The sequence below is a fragment of the Echiichthys vipera genome, assembly GCF_963691815.1.
Source record: "Echiichthys vipera genome assembly, chromosome: X".
NCBI lineage: Eukaryota > Metazoa > Chordata > Actinopteri > Perciformes > Trachinidae > Echiichthys > Echiichthys vipera.
In genome coordinates, this window is record NC_139825.1 from 33,298,602 (window position 1) to 33,317,530 (window position 18,929).

Here is an 18,929-nt window from a genome sequence, read left to right on the forward strand (position 1 = left end):
GGAACTCATTTAAAGTATTTACCCTGTTGGATAGATACGTTGAAGTTTGGAGTAGAAGTATAAAGTCACATAAAATGGAAATACTACTTAGTATCTCAAATGTGTACGTAAGTACAAACTATTCAGCTATGGAAAGGAAGGTTTATCATAATCAGAAGATTATTTATTGTTGACTGTCTTCAGCCACGCTGTATGAAGGGCAGCGTCAGAACTGACATGTCAGTGTTTTAAACCAATCATTTTACCTCTGCTTACTCTTCCACCACAGTTTAGCTTGTAACTCATAAACGTGACTATGTAACAGAAATATATATTAGAAATAATAATATATAGAAATATAATATATTAGAAATATATTATATAAATAAAAATATGACAGGAAATGCCAAGCTTATTTTAAATTAAATTTCAAGGATCTTAAAAGTAAAAGTATTTTCTTAGTACTATATTAATTTAGTAACTAGAAAATGCCATTTCTATGAAATTGCGGTGTGCATGATAAAAGCTGAATAGCTGTCGCTACGCTGCAATGATGACTTGAATGTGTATGAAGAAGGTAAAGTATTATGAAACGTTACAAGAGTGAGAATATGTTGTATTAGTATGAATGTCTTTGAACAGTTGAATAATAATATGAATGTATGAAATAGTTGGAGAAGAGGGAATGGGCTGAATTACCTCAATTAAAAAAAGGAGGGTATTTTAATAGTCAAAGTTACCATCATGGGCTTTTATTTTGGAGGCTGGTCTGCCTGCATAGATGATGTCATTGAATCACCTGTGCCTGCAGCACAGTGACAGGTTGCCACGGTGATGCTGAGTGCTGTCTGCAGCCTGGGTCAGACTATAGGGATTCTTTGAGTTGCACCTTTCAGTTTTCTGCTTTTGGATCCAAGACCGTAGCTCTGATGGCTTAGATCTCTGTCAGGGAGGGACACGACACCCTGGTGGATATTCAGTGTAACATTTGAGAGGGTAGTCCAAAAACTGTGAGCGTGAGAGACAGTTTTCCCTCCCCGGCCTGTCATTTAACACAAAAGACAATGAAGCAGTGGGTTGACTTTCTGTCACTTGGAGGCTCACTTTGCCGGTTCTGTGAGCCGGTTTGCTTCAATAGTTACAGTGTTGGAAAGGTCACAGATGCCACTACATTTTGATGTACAAGTGAGGTATGTGCAGTTAAAACTTTAGACGTGAGAGCAGGTTGAAGAGATCTTCCCCCTGCTGATGTGCCCTCTGTCAGTTGAGACCCACAGTCTGAAGCTGAACACTAAAAAAGCTGTGTAAAGCTGTGTAACGCTGTGTAAAAAGCTGTGTAAAAAGCTGTGTAAGGCTGTGTAAAGCTGTGTAAAGCTGTGTCAAGCTGTGTCAAGCTGTGTAAGGCTGTGTAAAGCTGTGTAAAGCTGTGTGAAGCTGTGTAAAAAAGCTGAGAAAGGCATTTTCCCTCAGGCTCAAAGGAGGCTGAATATTTATAAAAGTTTAATAGGATTTCAGGGATTTCTGTTGACATGAAAATGCATGTTATCTGGTCAGATTTGAATATTGCGCCCACAGACCGTAGTGTTAAAAAAACGGTGTAAAAGGCTGAATATTTCTGAATGTAGGAATGAGAAAAGTAATAGCAGGAATGTTTTGATATTTGAATGAAGTTTATAGGTTGAATAATGCTGAAGGACAAAAAACGGTACAAAATAATAATAATAATAATAATAATAAATACGTAGAATAAGAATGAATGTTTCCTTATTTTGGAGATTCCTTCACGTACCACCAGAGAGAGTTTGAGTGCCACAGTGTGAGAACCAGTGAATTAGCCAAATAAAAGGCGTATTGTCTTTGTTAAATTCATGAAGGTGAAATTTTAATATCAAGTATTTAAATCTATATTGATTTAATAAACATGACCTACATAAAAACAAAGTAAACCCATACTAACATTCAGAAAATAACATTTGATACATACAAATATAATAAAAACATAGATATAGAAGATATCAGTGTTTAAAAATGCCTCCAAATCACGTGTCTTTAACTGCTCTCGCGATACTCTGGCAGCCCTACACATCACACATATCCCAGTGGCTAACTAGGCTAAAGCTAGGCTAACTAGCTGTTACAGAGTGACATGTAGTCAACTTTGAACTGAAGTCTCAATGAAGGAGCTAACAGAGTGATTGGGACATGGAGTTAAGGGCTATTAAGGACCAGGTAGTAAATACAACTCAACGTTAGATGATTAAGAATAACGTTACTTATCAAAAACACTGCAAACAACCGGCTAATGTTAACGACATGTCGAACAAAGTTTGCTACAAGGCTAGTAGTAGTAGTAGTTGTAGTTGTTGTTACACATTCGTAAGTTTTACTTTGATGTTTTAATTTTGTGCTGCACCTGGAGCCTATAACTAGGGTCACTGGGCTCCCTGGTTCATGAAGTCCAAACCCTGCAAAAAAACATTTAATCTTTAAATGGATCCATATGTATCTTCTGTAACGCACCTTTGCAAGACAAACCTTGGCGAGCCATCCTTGATTGTTTCTGTCTGAGGGGAAAAAAGGCGTTTTGCATGATTCAAACAAGTAAAGTTTAGTTTTTCAGTGTCTAAATTTGAGTGGTACGTGATGTCCTTTTCTGTACGGAAACACATTGCGTCATTACAATCAAAATACATTTTTCCAAGACAATTTAAACATTGACTTTCTTGTTGGAAATGCACATAGAAGGTGTTACTTATTTTTACTCAGATAGGTAACAGTTTTGTTGGCTTCTCAGTTAAGTCATGGATGTTTTAATGATCCCTGTGGGGTTTGTTCAGTTGAATCTGTGTTTAATCACTGCTTCTATTGTTTGTTTTCTGCAAGAAAAATATCCTCTGGGAAAAACTTTATGAACTCCATCTACTTTTCATGTAATTGTAACATTTATTTTGTTCTTGCTGTTCATCTCTTTCAGTCTACATTGGTCCAGGCTATATTCAGCCGAAACGCAGAAGAAGTGGCATTTTTGTTGGAAAATAATGAAGATGTCAATTCACTGGTAATATGATCCCAAATTAACTCTGCACTCATGTTGTTTTTTCACAAGTTGTGGTGTGAAATTTGCATGCATTATAATTTAAGTTTTTTTTTTTTACAAGCCATGTATCCTGCCACTGATTTCTTGGCTGCCAGCACTGCTTTTCTTTCTTTCTTTGCTTGACACGTTTGATGCAAAATGTCCATTCGATTGTTTTTCTTTTCTCTCAGGACCAAGAACAAAGCACACCACTTCATGCTGCTGCTTATTTGGGTGATGTCCACACCATGGACCTACTTATTACTTCAGGTAGAAAACACATTCATCTCTCTTTGAAAAATGAGTAAATAGAAATTAAACTGAAATTGACCTAAAAATAAACATCTACCTTTGCATTTGCTTTGTATTAAAGGTGCAAATGTCAACGTGAAGGACCAGGGTTTGCTGACTCCTTTACATCGAGCAGCTTCCTCTCGAAATGAAGTATGTTCCTAGTTCAAAACACAGAGGACGAAGGACTTGATCACCAGATTATAAAGTTTAACTTTGTCTTTGTGTTTCGTGCTTTTCTCAGAAAGCTGTGGTGCTGCTACGAAAGCACAAAGCAGAGGTGAACGCACGGGACAAGTACTGGCACACGCCTTTACACATGGCAGCTGCAAAGTGGGCCACAGGCTGTGCAGAAGCTCTGATACCACATGTGTGCAGCCTGGATGTTGCCGACAGGACAGGACGGACACCACTGCATCATGCCGCACACAGCGGCCATGAAGAGGTAACCTGTAAAGTTGATACTATTAAGCAAAGTCTTCCTCCTGACCTTTGCCGATGTGGAAACCTGTTTGATAGTTATCATTTCAATACATCACAATGCTGGAAAGTAGATTTGCTTAATTAAAATTAATGATGATGATTCGGGGACATTTTCATGGTTTCTGGAAGTTGTTACAGTATTGTGGAAAAGGCATTTGTCTCATAATATATTAACCTACTTTCACATATCTCAGAATATCTCTTCTGTGTTGCAAATATATACCCAGAGCCCTGTTAGTGTGAGTGTTCAAGTATGTTCCTCAGACTGTTGTCAAGACAAAATAACACAATTCTCTGTACTATAGTTAAACAGTATATAGATATTAGGTGAGCTGATAGACACACTGGTTGACCCATTTTTTTATGTTGTTTGCAGATGGTGTACTTGCTCCTGAGCAAAGGTGCCAATGTGAGTGCCAAAGATAAGAAGGAAAGGCAGGCAATCCACTGGGCTGCATACCTTGGTAAGGGATATCGTTCTCCTAAAGCACCTTACTGTTACAATCGGTATGCGACTTAAAGAAGAAGTGCAATATAAATACTGTGGAAGTAAAGACTGAATCCACAAAGAAACGCACACAGCACTTAAAACTGTGCCTTTAAACAACCCGTCAGGTGATGTCACAACTATACTTATATATCCGTTGAAAGTGTCGCCTCAGTGCTGTAACATTCATTCCCCGGCTGCAATGTGGGTGCAGAGAGTGCAGATACGAAAGAGCTGACCGATCAGAGCAGACTTTTTTCAGGAGGGGGTTAAAAAGACGGAAAATAAGAGTTTCAGACAGAAGGTGAATACTGTTATATTCAGACAAACGGTGTGAAAAAAATCTGTTGCAAGTAAAACACATATGAGCCGGACAATGGGCAGAATAGGCTCCTTTTTTTAAAAAACTGTTGTTGTATAGACACATAGAAAAATGAAAATCTGACATACTGCTATTGATCGATGATGACAATATACGACTGGCTTGACTTATCAAAACAGCCTCAGTTTAATTAGACTAGTTATTTGCAAAACAAGTCTCTCTTAACAAGGTAAAAATCTGGTGAATACCATCCTAAATTGTCCTGTACACTAACTATGTGCTTTGATGTCCGTGCACAGCAGAGACTTGTATTAAATGTTAAGCTCTTCTTTCAGGACACGTGGAGGTCGTGAAGCTGCTGGTGTCTCACAGTGCTGATGTGATGTGCAAGGACAAATGTGGTTACACTCCGCTTCATGCTGCAGCTGCCAGTGGACAGTTAGAAGTGGTCAAATATCTGCTGAAACTGGTGATGGAGGTAAGGTGGCTCAGTCATATTGCTATAAGAAAACTCTGTAAAGTGTGCTGCACTGTTTGTAGAGCATTTGTAGGGTTTTCGTTTTGGCTTTAAAGTCCGAATTTATCCTGCTCAATTACACTCCCAAAACAAAGAAGCCTGTAGTTATGAATGGTTTGATATAAGATTAGGCATCACTAACATGTATCCATGTTGACCCTGATTAATGTCACTAATGATGCTTTTTTTGTGGAACAAGTCACATAATACATCTCTACATTCACAGCTGAAGCTAATGGTAGTTTAAAAAATTCCCTTTGAACAAATCGAATCTTTCAAACGAGACTCCTTTTGTCCTTTTCTTTTAAAGATGGCTCCAGGTATCATCAGCAACAATGATAATAAACTTCAGGGTTCTTTGGGCTGCTAAAACAAGGCTCTCGTGCTTTCAAATCACCAGAAGTGTCGTTTGATACTCATCAGTTTTTTTCCTCCTGTCTCTCAGACTGATGAACCTAACAGTTTTGGGAACACGGCGCTCCACATGGCCTGTCATATGGGGCTGGACGCTGTGGCCACTGAGCTGGTGAACAGTGGTGCCAACATCAATCAGCCCAACCACCATGGCAGCACGCCGCTCCATCTGGCTGCCGCTTCTTCCAGCGGGGTGCTGTGTCTTGAGCTGCTCATCAACAATGGTGCTGATGTCAATGTGCAGGTAAAGAGCTTGTTTTTTATATAAATGGACTCAAACAGAACAGTCAGAAGGAATAATTATGTATTACTGGATTGTAGTCATTGTTCATAAACTTGTCCATGCCAAAACTCCTCAAATAACTTCAACTTATGGCCAGACCCCCCACTTTTGCTAAAGGTCTTTAAAACCCCATTCATAACAATGCTATGGTAGATGTAAAACAAGCAAATACAAATCTGAATACATTTCCCTACCTTTATAAACATCAGTGTAACTGTTTGAATGTGATCAGCGTTCCTGAAAAAGAGAGCATTGCTCTCAGTGAAACTTCCCTCCTCAATAAATAAAGTTTAAAAAACTGCTTTAACAAGACATGATGTTTTCTTTCTCTATGTTTACCAGAATAAAGAAGGGAAGAGTCCTCTGCATATGGCCGCTATGCAAGGGCGCTTCACAGGCTCCCAGATTCTGATCCAAAATGGTAACATGTTTACACTATCCCCAGCATTATATCGTAACAGCTGACTGATTCTTAAAAGCCTGTAACATACTCCGACTTAGAATATCAGAGCACCTCAACTGAAACACATCATATTAACACAATGTTTCCTTCTCCCTGTGTGCACAGGTGGGGAGATTGACTGTTGTGATGTGTTTGGAAACACTCCTCTCCATGTTGCTGCCAGATACGGTCAGGAGTTGCTAATCAGCACTCTGCTAACAAACGGTGCTGATAAGACCAGGTAAGTCTGTCCACACCTGAGATTATTTGATGTTTGTGCTTGTTCCTGTTGCAGTTACGCTGCAAGAGAAAACCCATTTTTACACATACAGACTCAATTATTACTCATGATCCTGTAATGTTCTTCTCCCTGATTAAGAAAATATCAAAGTATTATGTTGCTTATTTCCCATCTTAGCACATATCAAAGTAATCTTTTTTATGATGCCTAAAGACAGGGGATTCATGGGATGCTTCCACTGCATTTGGCAGCGCTCCACGGATTTCCAGACTGTTGTCGAAAGTTACTGTCAAATGGTGAGAATCTGTTTGAGTCATTAAGCTGTGCTCCTCGATTCATCCTCTCTCTTTTTACGTTTTTATTACTGACAGACCTCAAAATGTTTCATTGTGTATTTTCAGGCCAGTTTTATGTCATGCCGTCTCAAGTGCCGTCAACCGGGGATGATATAAACGTCTTGGACGATTACGGAAGGACCTGCCTGCATGCAGCTGCCTCTGGAGGGTGAGCACACACACACACACACACACACACACACACACACACACACACACACACACACACACACACACACACACACACACACTTATTGTTATATTTGTGACTGTATTTTACTTTTGTGAGGGTTTCATACAATTGATAAAAGTTGAACTTAACCAATCCAATTTTAATTTGTTAAACAACTTAAAACAACCAATGTTGACCAAAAATAAATAAGACATGATAAATAAAAGACATACCAGCTCACATTAGGCACATTATTTTCATATAAAGTGCAACAATAAATTAAAACAATAATTAATAATAATAATAATAATAAATCTTATTGACTGAAAAAGGTATTTTTTTCCGTTTCTCAATGAATTTTAGTTAAAAATATTGGACTGTTTTTCGGGTATGTTTACAATCATCTAGACAGTTAGACGGATGATTTTCCATGTCTAAACATTGTCAGTATTTCAGGAACGTCATCTGCTTGTTATGAAAATTATATTTCTCCATATTTTTTTCATATTTTTTTCATCATAATATCCATTGTAAGTTTAAATCTCATGTTTTCTGAACTTATGGATAATTTTAGTCAGTTAATATGAACAATAAATGTAATTTAACATTAATATCTTTATTTATAATACAGTATAAAATTGCAGCAATAACTGAAACAACATTCTTTTTCCTAATTTTGAAAGCATTATATATTTTACTTGCCAAAGCTTCAAGTGCTTTTTCTGCTTTTCTTTTGCGACAGAAATGTTGACTGCCTGAACTTGCTGTTGAATAGTGCTGCTGCTGACATGGATGTGAAAGATCATTTGGGACGGTAAGCAGTGCTGAATATCTGGGCTAAGAATTTAACTCTGCTATGGTGTTAACTGATACATCACAGCTGTCCTGTTGCACCTCGCAGATCTCCTTTGCACTATGCTGCAGCTAACGGGAACAGCCAATGCACGATCTCCCTGGTACGAGCTGGTGCTGAGGTCAATGAGCTGGATCTGACGGGCTGCAGCCCTCTGCACTATGCTGCTGCTTCACACACCTTTTATGGGTGAGAGAACATTTACTGTGATTTTAAAACATCTTGTGGACTGTTTAAGTCAAGCACGTTTTAAAAGTGTCTTTCTTTCCACAGAGGAGAAACAAACTCTGAGCCTGACAACAGTGATGGAAAGGAACAAGAAGCCTCTCTGTAAGTTACTTATTTATGTCAAATCACACAAATTCTTAATCGTAAAGTAGATGCTAATGGCAGCTGCTAGATTCCGCTGTGTCCGAAGGAAAACAACCAATTAGAGCTGAGGAGTCTCTGACGCAGTGTCCATGGCTGCTCTGAACTCAGATCAACCTGTGAAACTAGGCAGCAATGATTAAACATGAATCAATATTCTGTTAAAGGAGAAAGTGTGGCTTGCCCAATGGGCGGTGCTTCATTTTGGTTCAGTATTTTTCAGCATGGCAGCTAGATCTCAGACTTTCTTGAGTCATTGCGTCAGACACTCCTCGGCTCTGATTGGTTGTTTTCAATGGAGTCTGGCAGATGCCATTATCAGCACCAGGTGGAGGAAGAGGAACAGGATGTTTTCACAGATTACCTGTCTCATATAGTTCTTTCAGGATATAGACAATAATATATTATATCAAAAAAATTGGTGAATGTTCATAAAACACTTTATATAATATCTTTCCTTGATTACTCATTGTTGTTGAGAGAAATTGTATTATCATTCATTATTAAATTGTTATCCCACGCAGTATAGTTGATGTTGTCCTCTGTGTTCAGGTGTTTAGACTTCTTGCTTGACAACGGGGCGAATCCAACTCTGAAGAACAGTAAGGGCTACAGTGCTGTCCACTATGCAGCAGCTTATGGAAACAAACAGCACCTGGAACTGGTCAGTGGTGTTTTTGATTTTGATTTTGATTTTATTGTTAATCAATTGCAGGCTAGACCCAGTTGAAGTTTTCCGTTTGTTTTTCTGTCTTTCTTTTTTCTCCTCTCCATCTTGCAGCTCCTTGAGATTTCATTCAACTGTCTAGAAGAGGTTGAAAGTAATATTCCCGTCAGTCCTTTGCACTTAGCTGTGAGTAGCACATGATTACTATGAGTACACTGGAGAAATATGCTACTTTTACTTGAACACCACCTGTTTTCAAGCCTTTGACTCTGCTGTTCTTACTCATCCTGCTGTTGCAGGCGTATTATGGTCATTGCGAGGCGCTGCGTTTGCTCTGTGAGACATTAGTGAGTCTGGATGTGCGGGACATTGAAGGCAGATCTGCCCTCCACCTGGCTGCTCAGAGAGGTTTCGCCCCGTGTGTGGAGGTGCTGCTGAAACATCAAGCCACTTACACACTGAAGGAGTACAACAGCAAGTGGACGGCTCTTCACGCTGCTGGTGTGTGTGCATGTGTTTGTCAATTTGTGCAAATAGGTTGTAAATACCATTATGTTTAAAGAAGTTCAAGTCCTTAAATTGATGTTCTAACTTCATCATCTATGTAATTCATCTCTGTGAAACAGAGTTTTTTTTGCTTGATGTTTTCCTTTTACTGTTTCTCCTCTGCGCAGCTGCTGAGGGCCAAATGGACTGTCTGCTTTTATTGGTCAACGGAGAACAATGTGCAGACGTCATCGACAGTCCAGATACACAGGGACAGTGAGTCACTTAATAAGTTATTATTGGTTTATTAGGTTAACACCTGACATGTACAGCCTTTACTTGAGTGTTTAGACTTATTTAAATCATCGGTCTTGTTATGTCATGAAAGAATATAAAATACTGTTAAATAGTGTATAAATGATTATTAAAAGGCTCATAATGATATTGTCTTTCGTAGGTATAATAAAACAATGGCTTTAGGACAGACTGACCTTGTTAATTACTGCAAGCTAATATTCAAGCACAAAGCACAATCATTTGTGTATTCAACCATAAATAATGGTGATGTGATGTTAGATGTACTTTACTTAATAAACATATTTTTTATGAAAGCTGCAGACTTATAATGCAGTCTAGTTACTTAAGCCCCTGGCAATCCTCATTGCAGTCAATTCTTCTTCTGTTTACTTTTTGCTGTATGCAGGACGGCTCTCATGCTGGCAGCTCTGGGATGTCACACCGACTGTGTCCACATCCTTTTGGAGAAAGGAGCAAAGACTGATGCTGCAGACAAAAAGGGCTTCACTGCATTACACAGAGCTGTAAGTGTTCTTGGTGTTCTTGTGTGTGTACATGACCTATCACTTAATGGCATTTAATCATGGAAATCCGGTCTCTTTCACAGACTCGTGGATGTTCCAGATTTTGTTTTCCTCTCACTTCATATCTTGTGTCCTGCAGGCCGTGTTGGGCAGTGAGGACTGTGTATCTGCTCTGTTGGAACATGGGGCCTCTGCTCTGTGTAGAGACTCTCAGGGAAGGACCCCGCTGCACCTCGTAGCATCCCGCGGTCACACAGAGCTACTTCGAACTTTGGTAAAGGCTGCTAAGAAAGCTGACCCTCTGGACTCCATATTGGACTACAGAGGCTACACACCCACCCACTGGGCTGCCCACCACGGTGAGACATCAGGACAATAATTCATGTCAGATGCACTTAAGTAATTCTAATGAGTTATCTAAATCAGAGTTTGGTTCAGTGTTTAGTTTAGTTTATTTTAGCTTTATTTCGTTTATTTGTTTCAGGGACCGTGTACAAAGTTTATTGGTTACATAGTGTAAAAAGATGATTTGTACCAGATTCTAGCTAAAAGCTAATTTCCATCTGCAGTCCCTGGGCAGGTAAAAACAAGATTAAGGAAACACACACACACACACACACACAAAGTAAATGAATATCATGGAAGTTATGGCCATAGTGCTGAATTAGTGCTGACAAGACTGATTTCTTAATATCCATTTTTTTTTACCTCACGTGAGAAAGCACAAATCTGTAACATTTTAGATGTTGCAGATGTTTATCTCCACGGTCTCCGTTTTGGCAGCAATGGGGGGGAATTTCAGATGTGTTTTGGGATCTCACTTGTTTGCGATCCAATGATGGTGACTGTGCACTGCTTGTGGATTTTCAGGGGAAAGTCACTATTGAGTTACCTCATTCTGCGATAGACAGTGACTTTAAAACAGCTCTATATCATAGCAAGTGTGTATGTGTGCAGATAAACTGTTTGGCTTCCCTCCATGGACGTAGCACACCGAGCTGGGAGCATCGAAGGTGTTGCTTCATCCTGCAGATTTAGGCGCGCACGGTCAGGACAGATGTCCGTCCTCCACAGAGCTGGGTCTTTCCGACGTTCCTGCCTGTTATAGGGAAGGTTTTCGTTGCCACCGTACTCTACGGGGGAATTGTTGGGTCTATGTAAATCATAAATAAGTCATAGAGTGTGGTCTTTACCTACTCTGTAAAGTGTCCTGAGATAACTTTTGTTATGATTTGGCACTTTAAATAAAATTGAATTGAATTGAATTATAAGCCAAACATTGTTGATCTGCACACACTGTTATCCTTGCTGTGATAGAGAGTTGGTTTAAAATCAGTTTTTAAAAGTATCTCATTAATCAACAGACATTTTTAACATATTTGAGGGAAATTCTACGAGATTTTTACTTCGTAGTCTACGAGTCTACTTCAAGCATGACAAAAACATGTTTGAATGGACATTTTCAGAGCAGCACCAGCCTTGTCTCTCATCACTAGTTTTTATCCACAGCATTATTTTACCCTTTGACTAATTTCTCTTCTTTAAAACTGGCCTCTCTCCTTATTTACTTGCATGGTGAGATACTTTACCATCACTTTTACCATCATTTCACAAAGCCTCAAATATAAATATCATTTGTCCATTTGTGTCCTGTGTCTGTAGGGCGTGAAGGATGTTTACACATTTTACTTGAAAACAAACTTTTCAGCAGCCAGGAGGGAAATTTCTTCACCGCATTGCACTGTGCTCTGTGAGTACTTTAGTAAAAGTAAATGCTCGTCAAACATTATGTTTATTATATTTTTATTACAATAAATTGAATGTGGCTCTTCAAAATGTAACAACTCTGTTGCTGCTACACAGAGTTCACGGACATGATGTTGCTGCTGGACTTCTAGTGAAGACTGTTGGCCCTCACATTGTTAAAGTTAGCGACGCCAAAGGAAGGTGGGTTCTGCTCTGCTCTGAGCTCTGTTATCATACCAAATCTGTTTCATGCAACACGTATGGGCAAGCCTACGGATATTGGAGAGAGAGAGGGAGACAGATTTAGGTTTATTTTTCATTCCTGGCATGTATCTGAGCAGTTTGTACGTATGCTATTATACGATAATGCTGTTAATTTGGTCCAAAAAATGTTTTTATGAAAATACTATTGGAGAAAGTGTTGGAATATTGTATGATATGTAAAATAGAGTCATTCAAACATTTTCTTCAAACCTCAAATTTATAGTCTGATAATGTTGTTGAACTTGCAGTATCTTGTTGTCTTGAAAGGTACAAGAAAGACCTTTCATAGCTGTGAAAAGATGCTAATTGAACAGTATTTTCATGTGTGTGTTGTGTGAGCGCAGGACTCCGCTGCATGCAGCTGCTTATTCAGGAAGTGTTGCTGGGCTCCAGCTGGTCCTGGCCCAGGGAGCAGAAGTCAATGCTGTGGATCACCTTGGACTCTCTGCTGTGATGGTTGCTGCTGACTGTGGACAGACTCTGGCTGTTGGTACGTGACTGAACGACCCATGGTCGGTATCTTAACATGTTAATCTTCCCCTGAGAAACATAAAACGCATCAGGACCATTTCAGCTCAAGAAGAAGATAACACTACATGATGTTTTCTACAAGAAATACTCAAAGATTATTTATTTTCAAGCACTCAGTAATGCGGGATGATTTGAGAAACAAGAATGTTTTTTGTCTCCTTTTAGCATGTGGGAACTGTTGTTTTGACCCTCACAGTCCTCACTCATAGTTCCCTTTAATACCATTTAAATCTGTTCCCCTGTTGCACTGATTGTAAGTTGTTAAATATCTGTAATATAAAGGTCTGTGGTCACTGTGAAAAGTGTCTTTTTTTCTGCGTTTCAGAGTTCTTGCTGCACAAAGCGAAGCCAGACCTGACCCTGGTGGATGTCAATAATAACACTGCCCTTCACTTAGCCTGCAGCAAGGTCACATACACATACAAATGCATGCACTGTATGCATGCAGTGGCACAATAATACATTTTGCATGTGTGTAGCAACAGTAATTTGATATTAACGCCATAACCTGTTAAAATATGATAAAACCCTTGTTTAAAATCAGATTAGAAATGTATTTATGTGGTGCTTTAAAATTGGATGGTATATTTAAATGAAAGATTTTATTATATTTTCTATAGAGTGTGCAAAAAATAAGCCCCCTCAAAAAAAAGTCATAGTAAAGTATGTCCAAAAAGTTTTTTTTAATTTTGAATATGTACAAAAAATGCTTAAATCAGTCATAGGATAGCGTGTCTATGCCAGTCAAAGCATAATTTGTTGAAAAAAGTCAGAAATGATAATTCGGTTTAACAAAATTGTACAATGTGTTTTATTCTGCAGGGTCATGAGATGTGTGCCCTGTTGATCCTTGGAGAGATCAGCGACTCCTCCCTCATCAATGCAACAAACAACGCTCTCCAAATGTGAGTTGTCTTAAAGCGCTGGCTGCTGATAAGTGCATGAGAACTCTGCAAAACCTGATCAAACTGTGAAATGTAGGAATTCATTAGCTTGGAATTTATGAATAAGGAAATCAACCAGTACGGATTCTGAAGTTTAGTTTCAAGATGCATTACGCAGTGTGCATTTAAAGAACATTTATAAGTGAGATTGACTGCATGAGTGGATAGATTACACACGACTTCCTGTTTGATCCAATGTGGAAGTGCCTAAAACTGCAGTTCACAGAGTGTCCAGTAGCTTTCATAATAGAGCAGTTTCTCATTGACCCCCATGTTAAACAGGTCGTTTTCACGGCATCATTAAACCTGTTTAAGGCCTGGTACAAAAACGTTCTAGTCTGTATGTTTAGGTCATATCTCCATGACAACACTGAGGGGGGTGAATTTTTTTGTAACAGGCTAGTTTTTATTTTATTGGAGGTTAAAATGTATGAATAATTAGGGGCGTGGTCTCTTGAGTGACAGCTAGCCTCTGGCCCTCACTTCTCCTCGGAGGTAAACGTCAGCCAGATGGACGTATCTCCCTCCCCCAAACGTCACATACATGCCCTTTTTTGGTAAGAGGAAATGAGGCGGAGGCGAAATCTGACAAGATGGCGAGTACGATTGGATCAAGTTGAGAGAACGGACCGCGATGGAGAAGCTGCATCCATTTTTTATACAGTCTATGTGCCTGACACAGTGCAGTTTACGAAAATATCAGAGTTTCAATCAGAAATGCAACCTGTAAAAATGATTGTCCAGGTACAATTTTTCAGAATCAGAAAACCTTTAATGTCAGACAGACAGACGGGGAAATTCTTTTGTCACAACAGCAACAGAATATTACAAAATAAGATAAAAAATAAGCAATAAAGTTAAATTTAAAAAGGGAAGAAATGGAAATAGACATATGTACATATTGACATGATATAGTGCAGTTGTTCTTGTTTTGTTTGTTTGTAATAATGTGATATGGAGTGAATAAATATGATTAAATAAGTCCAAATAGTGCAAAAAGCAGAAGTGACCTTGGTACAGATATGTTGCACAGTGCAGGGTACAGGAGGTCAATAGTCTATTGGGAGCAGTGCTGATTGTAAAGTCTGACAGCAGCAGGAAGGAAGGACCTGCGATTACTCTCCTTCGCACACTTAGGGTTTTTAAATGAAGTCACAACATTGTGAGAAAACAAACAGATGAATAAACAGATGAATGGAACCTTATCATTGAAGCTGCAGCTTGTGAATATTTTCTGAAACTTTTGATTGACTCTCATGCCAATGGCCTCAGGCACATTAAATGTAATTTCTTATTATTTTATTTGGCTGCATTAAAGAGTCGTCTTTCTTTCTCGTGCAGGCCGCTTCACATTGCAGCAAGGAAAGGCCTGGCAACTGTCGTGCAGGTGTTACTGAGCAGAGGAGCAGCAGTCATGGCTGTAGATGAAGAAGGTAAGACGGATTTATTATTACTATTATTATTATTATTATTATTATAGGACTATGATATAATACCAAAGCCGTATATGCCACTATATGATCGGGCTGGGCAATATTCAATATAATAATTTATCTTCTTTCAATGAAATTGATATTGTTAAAAAGAATCACATTGATTTTTCTTGACACACAATTAGGTTGTCTAAATTAAAGCACGCTCCCTCAAATACCTGAGGGAATATCATTCTAAAATTAGGGTTTTGAAACTTTACATTTCAACACAGTTGAATGAGATTAACATGAACTGGATTAGATAACCTGTGATTTTAATATGTGAGCAAATATCGTGATATATTGAGATCAAGTCCTTTTAAGAAAGCGATAGAAGGAAGATGCAGTATAGAAGAATGTCTATCGTATGTACTTTTCTATATTGTTTCTATCAAGATGTTGAAAAACCAGCAGCAATATTTATGTTGCTACATTATTTACTGATCTTTAAGTTCATTTTGCACTAAAGTTCTTCATAAAATGAGAAATCTCTTTACATTACATTTATCAAGAACTAAATTCACATAGGAATATACAAAATTAGCCTCCTCCAGGGTTCCTACGCAGTCTGGAGAAGTATGGAATTTAATCGGAGTAATTTCCAGGTCTGGAAAAGTTTGGAAAAGGGGGAAAATTGTTTGTATTGTTTCCAGACTATTATCTCACTTTTCTAAAATAATATATTAATAAATACAAATCAGAACAACTTTACTAACACAACGTAGCTGACCTGTAGACGATATGAAACTAATCAAGCTGGCTGTAGAATGGTGTTGGGTTGCCATGGTTACCATTCGCTGTGCGACCGCAATTATCATTTACTGAATTTTTACCATACGTGTTGTTTACATTTCATTTATGATTATTTTTTCTATTTAGAGTATGTGTAAAGCCAATGAAGCAAATTCCTGTGTTTTCTTCTGTAGTTCCTGGTTAACTGTTCGTCTCTACTGTTCCTGTCGTGTCACAGGTTCAGTTATTAATTTCACTCTTTTAGCATTTAGCTTGAATTAAACGCTGTGCGTTGAACATGTCTCAGTTTGGATTTCATTAACTTATATGAGCTACAATACGTATGTAACAATGTCTTGTGATTACCTGGCAACATAATGGCATACATGGACAGAATGAAACATATGTGTTAAAAGTTGGATTTTAAAACCATTTATTGACATAAACATCCAACAATTGGTATTCAGATGTTTAATATCGACTGAAAAATCCTCAGAAAAGTCAGGAAATTTGAGTCTAAAAAAGTCTGAAATTTTGAAATGGAAAAATGTGTAGGAACCCTGCTCCTCCATGTGGTAATTTCATAGGCTATTTATTTATTGAATTACCAGAAAACATGCTGTCTGACTGGATAATTAGAAGGATAATTCCTCGCCTGTGGTCCCTCTGCAGGTCACACGCCGGCTCTGGCCTGTGCCCCAAACAAGAATGTGGCGGACTGTCTGGCCCTGATCCTCTCCACCATGAAGCCTTTCCCACCCAGAGAGGCCGGCGCTGGTGCAGCGTCCCTCTTCAACCCCATCCTGAAGAACTGTGGCATCGCTGCGACCTGCGGCTCCAGCGGTAACCTGTGTCACGCCTAAGTCAAGCTGCCGCACAGCCACTGTGGGCCTGCAGGAGGGTTTGACTGAGTCAAATGTGGTACCAGTGGAGCCCAAAGTCCCCAGGAACGTGTGCATAGCTTCTTATCCTTATACATGCATCATATGCAACTGCATGCACACCATGTGCTCATGCACCAATAGCATCGACCGCTTCTCTAAAAATGTAGTCTTACACATTACTAATATTAGCAGAGCTCTTAGATTATCTTCTCTGTCACATGTGTGGAGTTTAGCACACGTTTGTTATTTTAATGAAGAGCTAACCATTAGAAACGAGTGGTTCTGACATGAGCACACTACACTTGAACCCCGTCCACCGTCAGTATTGGCTTCATTTCTCGTTAGCTACCAAAGCCTGAAATCTCCATGTTCGTGCAAGAATACTTGGATGATTTATTTTTACTTACGTGTGTGTCTGCAAGTGCTATTTTGCATATTGGACATTATATACTTGTTTTAAAATATCTAACAGGTGCTTTAAACCTTTTATGCAATTAATAAGACTTTATTTTTCTATCTTGTCCAGCGTGTAGCAGACAGTACACTGATATAAATGACCTTATTATTCTAATATGATTTTACGTCAGTTATTTTTCAGTTTAGTTAAGTCACAAGCATGTGTATAGTACTAGTACTAATATAGTTTACAGAGTCCAGTGTATATATAGTTCTTAAAATTAAGTTAACCTTATACTTTTATTATCTTGAAAATCCCAAATTATTGAGAATTAACCTCAGGTTACTGCGTACTGTACTGTGGGTGCAATAAAAAGCACATCTTTAGCTGGATAATGTTTAACAAATATGTATGATAGAAGTATCATATTTCAGTTAAATAATCAAGAGAAGAAAAATAAATGAAATATGTTTTAAAACACCGTCTGAGGGTGAAAGTCTTCAGCAATGTGTCATTTCACTATGTCGGCAACTAAAGAGTCATTTAGTTTTTGATTAATCAGTTGATTATTTTTTTAATTAATGATTAAGTGCATATCGCAAGAGCCAGAGATGACGTCTTTAAATTTTGTCGGATCTAAAACCCAAAGATATTTCATTTCGAGTGATAACAGACCAAGAAACGCAGCGAATCCCTCACGTTTAAGGAGCTGGAACCAGAAAATGTCTGGTTTTATCAAATGGTCAGTTAATTTTCAGTTGTTCGACCGGTCGTTTGGTTGTTTCAGCTTCACACTTTACCTCTGTTGTATAATGTTCTCTGTGTGCAATGAAAAGTAATAAACTGCTCACATCTAATGGCACTAACAATCTGTGAAACACTAGAAACTCAAATTATCGTGAGTCTAATTCACATAATTTACAGTTCGAAGAAAAGTGTCAACATTCACAGAATTCAGTTTTTTGTCTTTCAGTTGTTAAATAAATTGGCACAATGGTACAAATATGTCAATGCCTCTCTTCAAAGATAACCTTTTTATAAATGGACATTTGCATTAATGTTTATCTTTTTATAGGTTGAAAGCTGTTGACATACTTTGATATTCTCCCCTTTGCTTATTGATTTTAATCTTCCTAGTAGTACCTGCTGTGTTTTCTTAAATGGCTTTAAACTATTTGCACTGTGACGAGAAAGTTTACATTTTACAGCACGGTGTCTTTGGGTTTATGCAAGTATGTTACATTTGAAAGTGCATTTTACAACTTGAATCAAACATTAGAAAACAATTCAGTTTGGATGAAATTACTGGGAGAGAGTGGTGCGACATTTCTAAACACAAGTTGTGATGAAATGTTTGAATAATGTTTAAAGTACTGTTAAAGCTTTTCACGTGAACAAACTGTCCTTTACGTTTTACCGAGATTTAAACTTCCAACCAGAATACTGTGTGTGATCAAGTTGTGAATGTTATTCATATGAGAGAGAAAAATAAATCACTACCATGAGAAGACTTTCTGCAGTATTTTCTTTACATTAGTCACTCAACATCATAGTCACCATGGTTACAGAGATGCCGATGTTTTGTTTGTTTTTAAATGTTGGACTGACATAAAAATAACCTTCAGGGGAAATTCCCTCAGTTTTAAAGGTCATTAAAAAAACAAACCTCTGGGGTTTGTTTCCCACAGGTTGTCTAAGTCGTTTAAAAATGAATGGTTATT

General features: G+C 38.2%; 1 protein-coding gene across 1 annotated transcript; it reads left to right on the forward strand.

The window, feature by feature from the left end:
- The first annotated feature begins 2,142 nt into the window (after positions 1-2,142).
- Positions 2,143-18,657, forward strand: ankrd52b (ankyrin repeat domain 52b). Its single transcript, XM_083939357.1, has 28 exons — positions 2,143-2,208; positions 2,954-3,037; positions 3,247-3,325; positions 3,429-3,499; positions 3,591-3,791; positions 4,206-4,293; positions 4,974-5,116; positions 5,601-5,813; positions 6,195-6,273; positions 6,421-6,535; positions 6,749-6,831; positions 6,937-7,039; positions 7,785-7,856; positions 7,944-8,084; positions 8,169-8,225; positions 8,817-8,928; positions 9,046-9,117; positions 9,231-9,432; positions 9,606-9,693; positions 10,121-10,238; positions 10,378-10,597; positions 11,901-11,988; positions 12,102-12,185; positions 12,593-12,738; positions 13,105-13,187; positions 13,602-13,684; positions 15,065-15,156; positions 16,600-18,657. Exons 1-28 carry the CDS (start codon positions 2,182-2,184, stop codon positions 16,788-16,790), a joined length of 3,135 nt encoding a protein of 1,044 aa, XP_083795483.1. The 5' UTR covers positions 2,143-2,181; the 3' UTR covers positions 16,791-18,657.
- Positions 18,658-18,929: the final 272 nt, after the last annotated feature.

Excerpts from the sequence above, each read along its gene's own strand:
- ankrd52b (XM_083939357.1), top strand. The coding sequence starts at position 2,182 with ATGGAGTTAAGGGCTATTAAGGACCAG. Across the intron at positions 3,500-3,590 it reads CAGCTTCCTCTCGAAATGAA|AAAGCTGTGGTGCTGCTACG; the intron begins GTATGTTCCTAG and ends TGCTTTTCTCAG. Across the intron at positions 7,040-7,784 it reads CATGCAGCTGCCTCTGGAGG|AAATGTTGACTGCCTGAACT; the intron begins GTGAGCACACAC and ends CTTTTGCGACAG.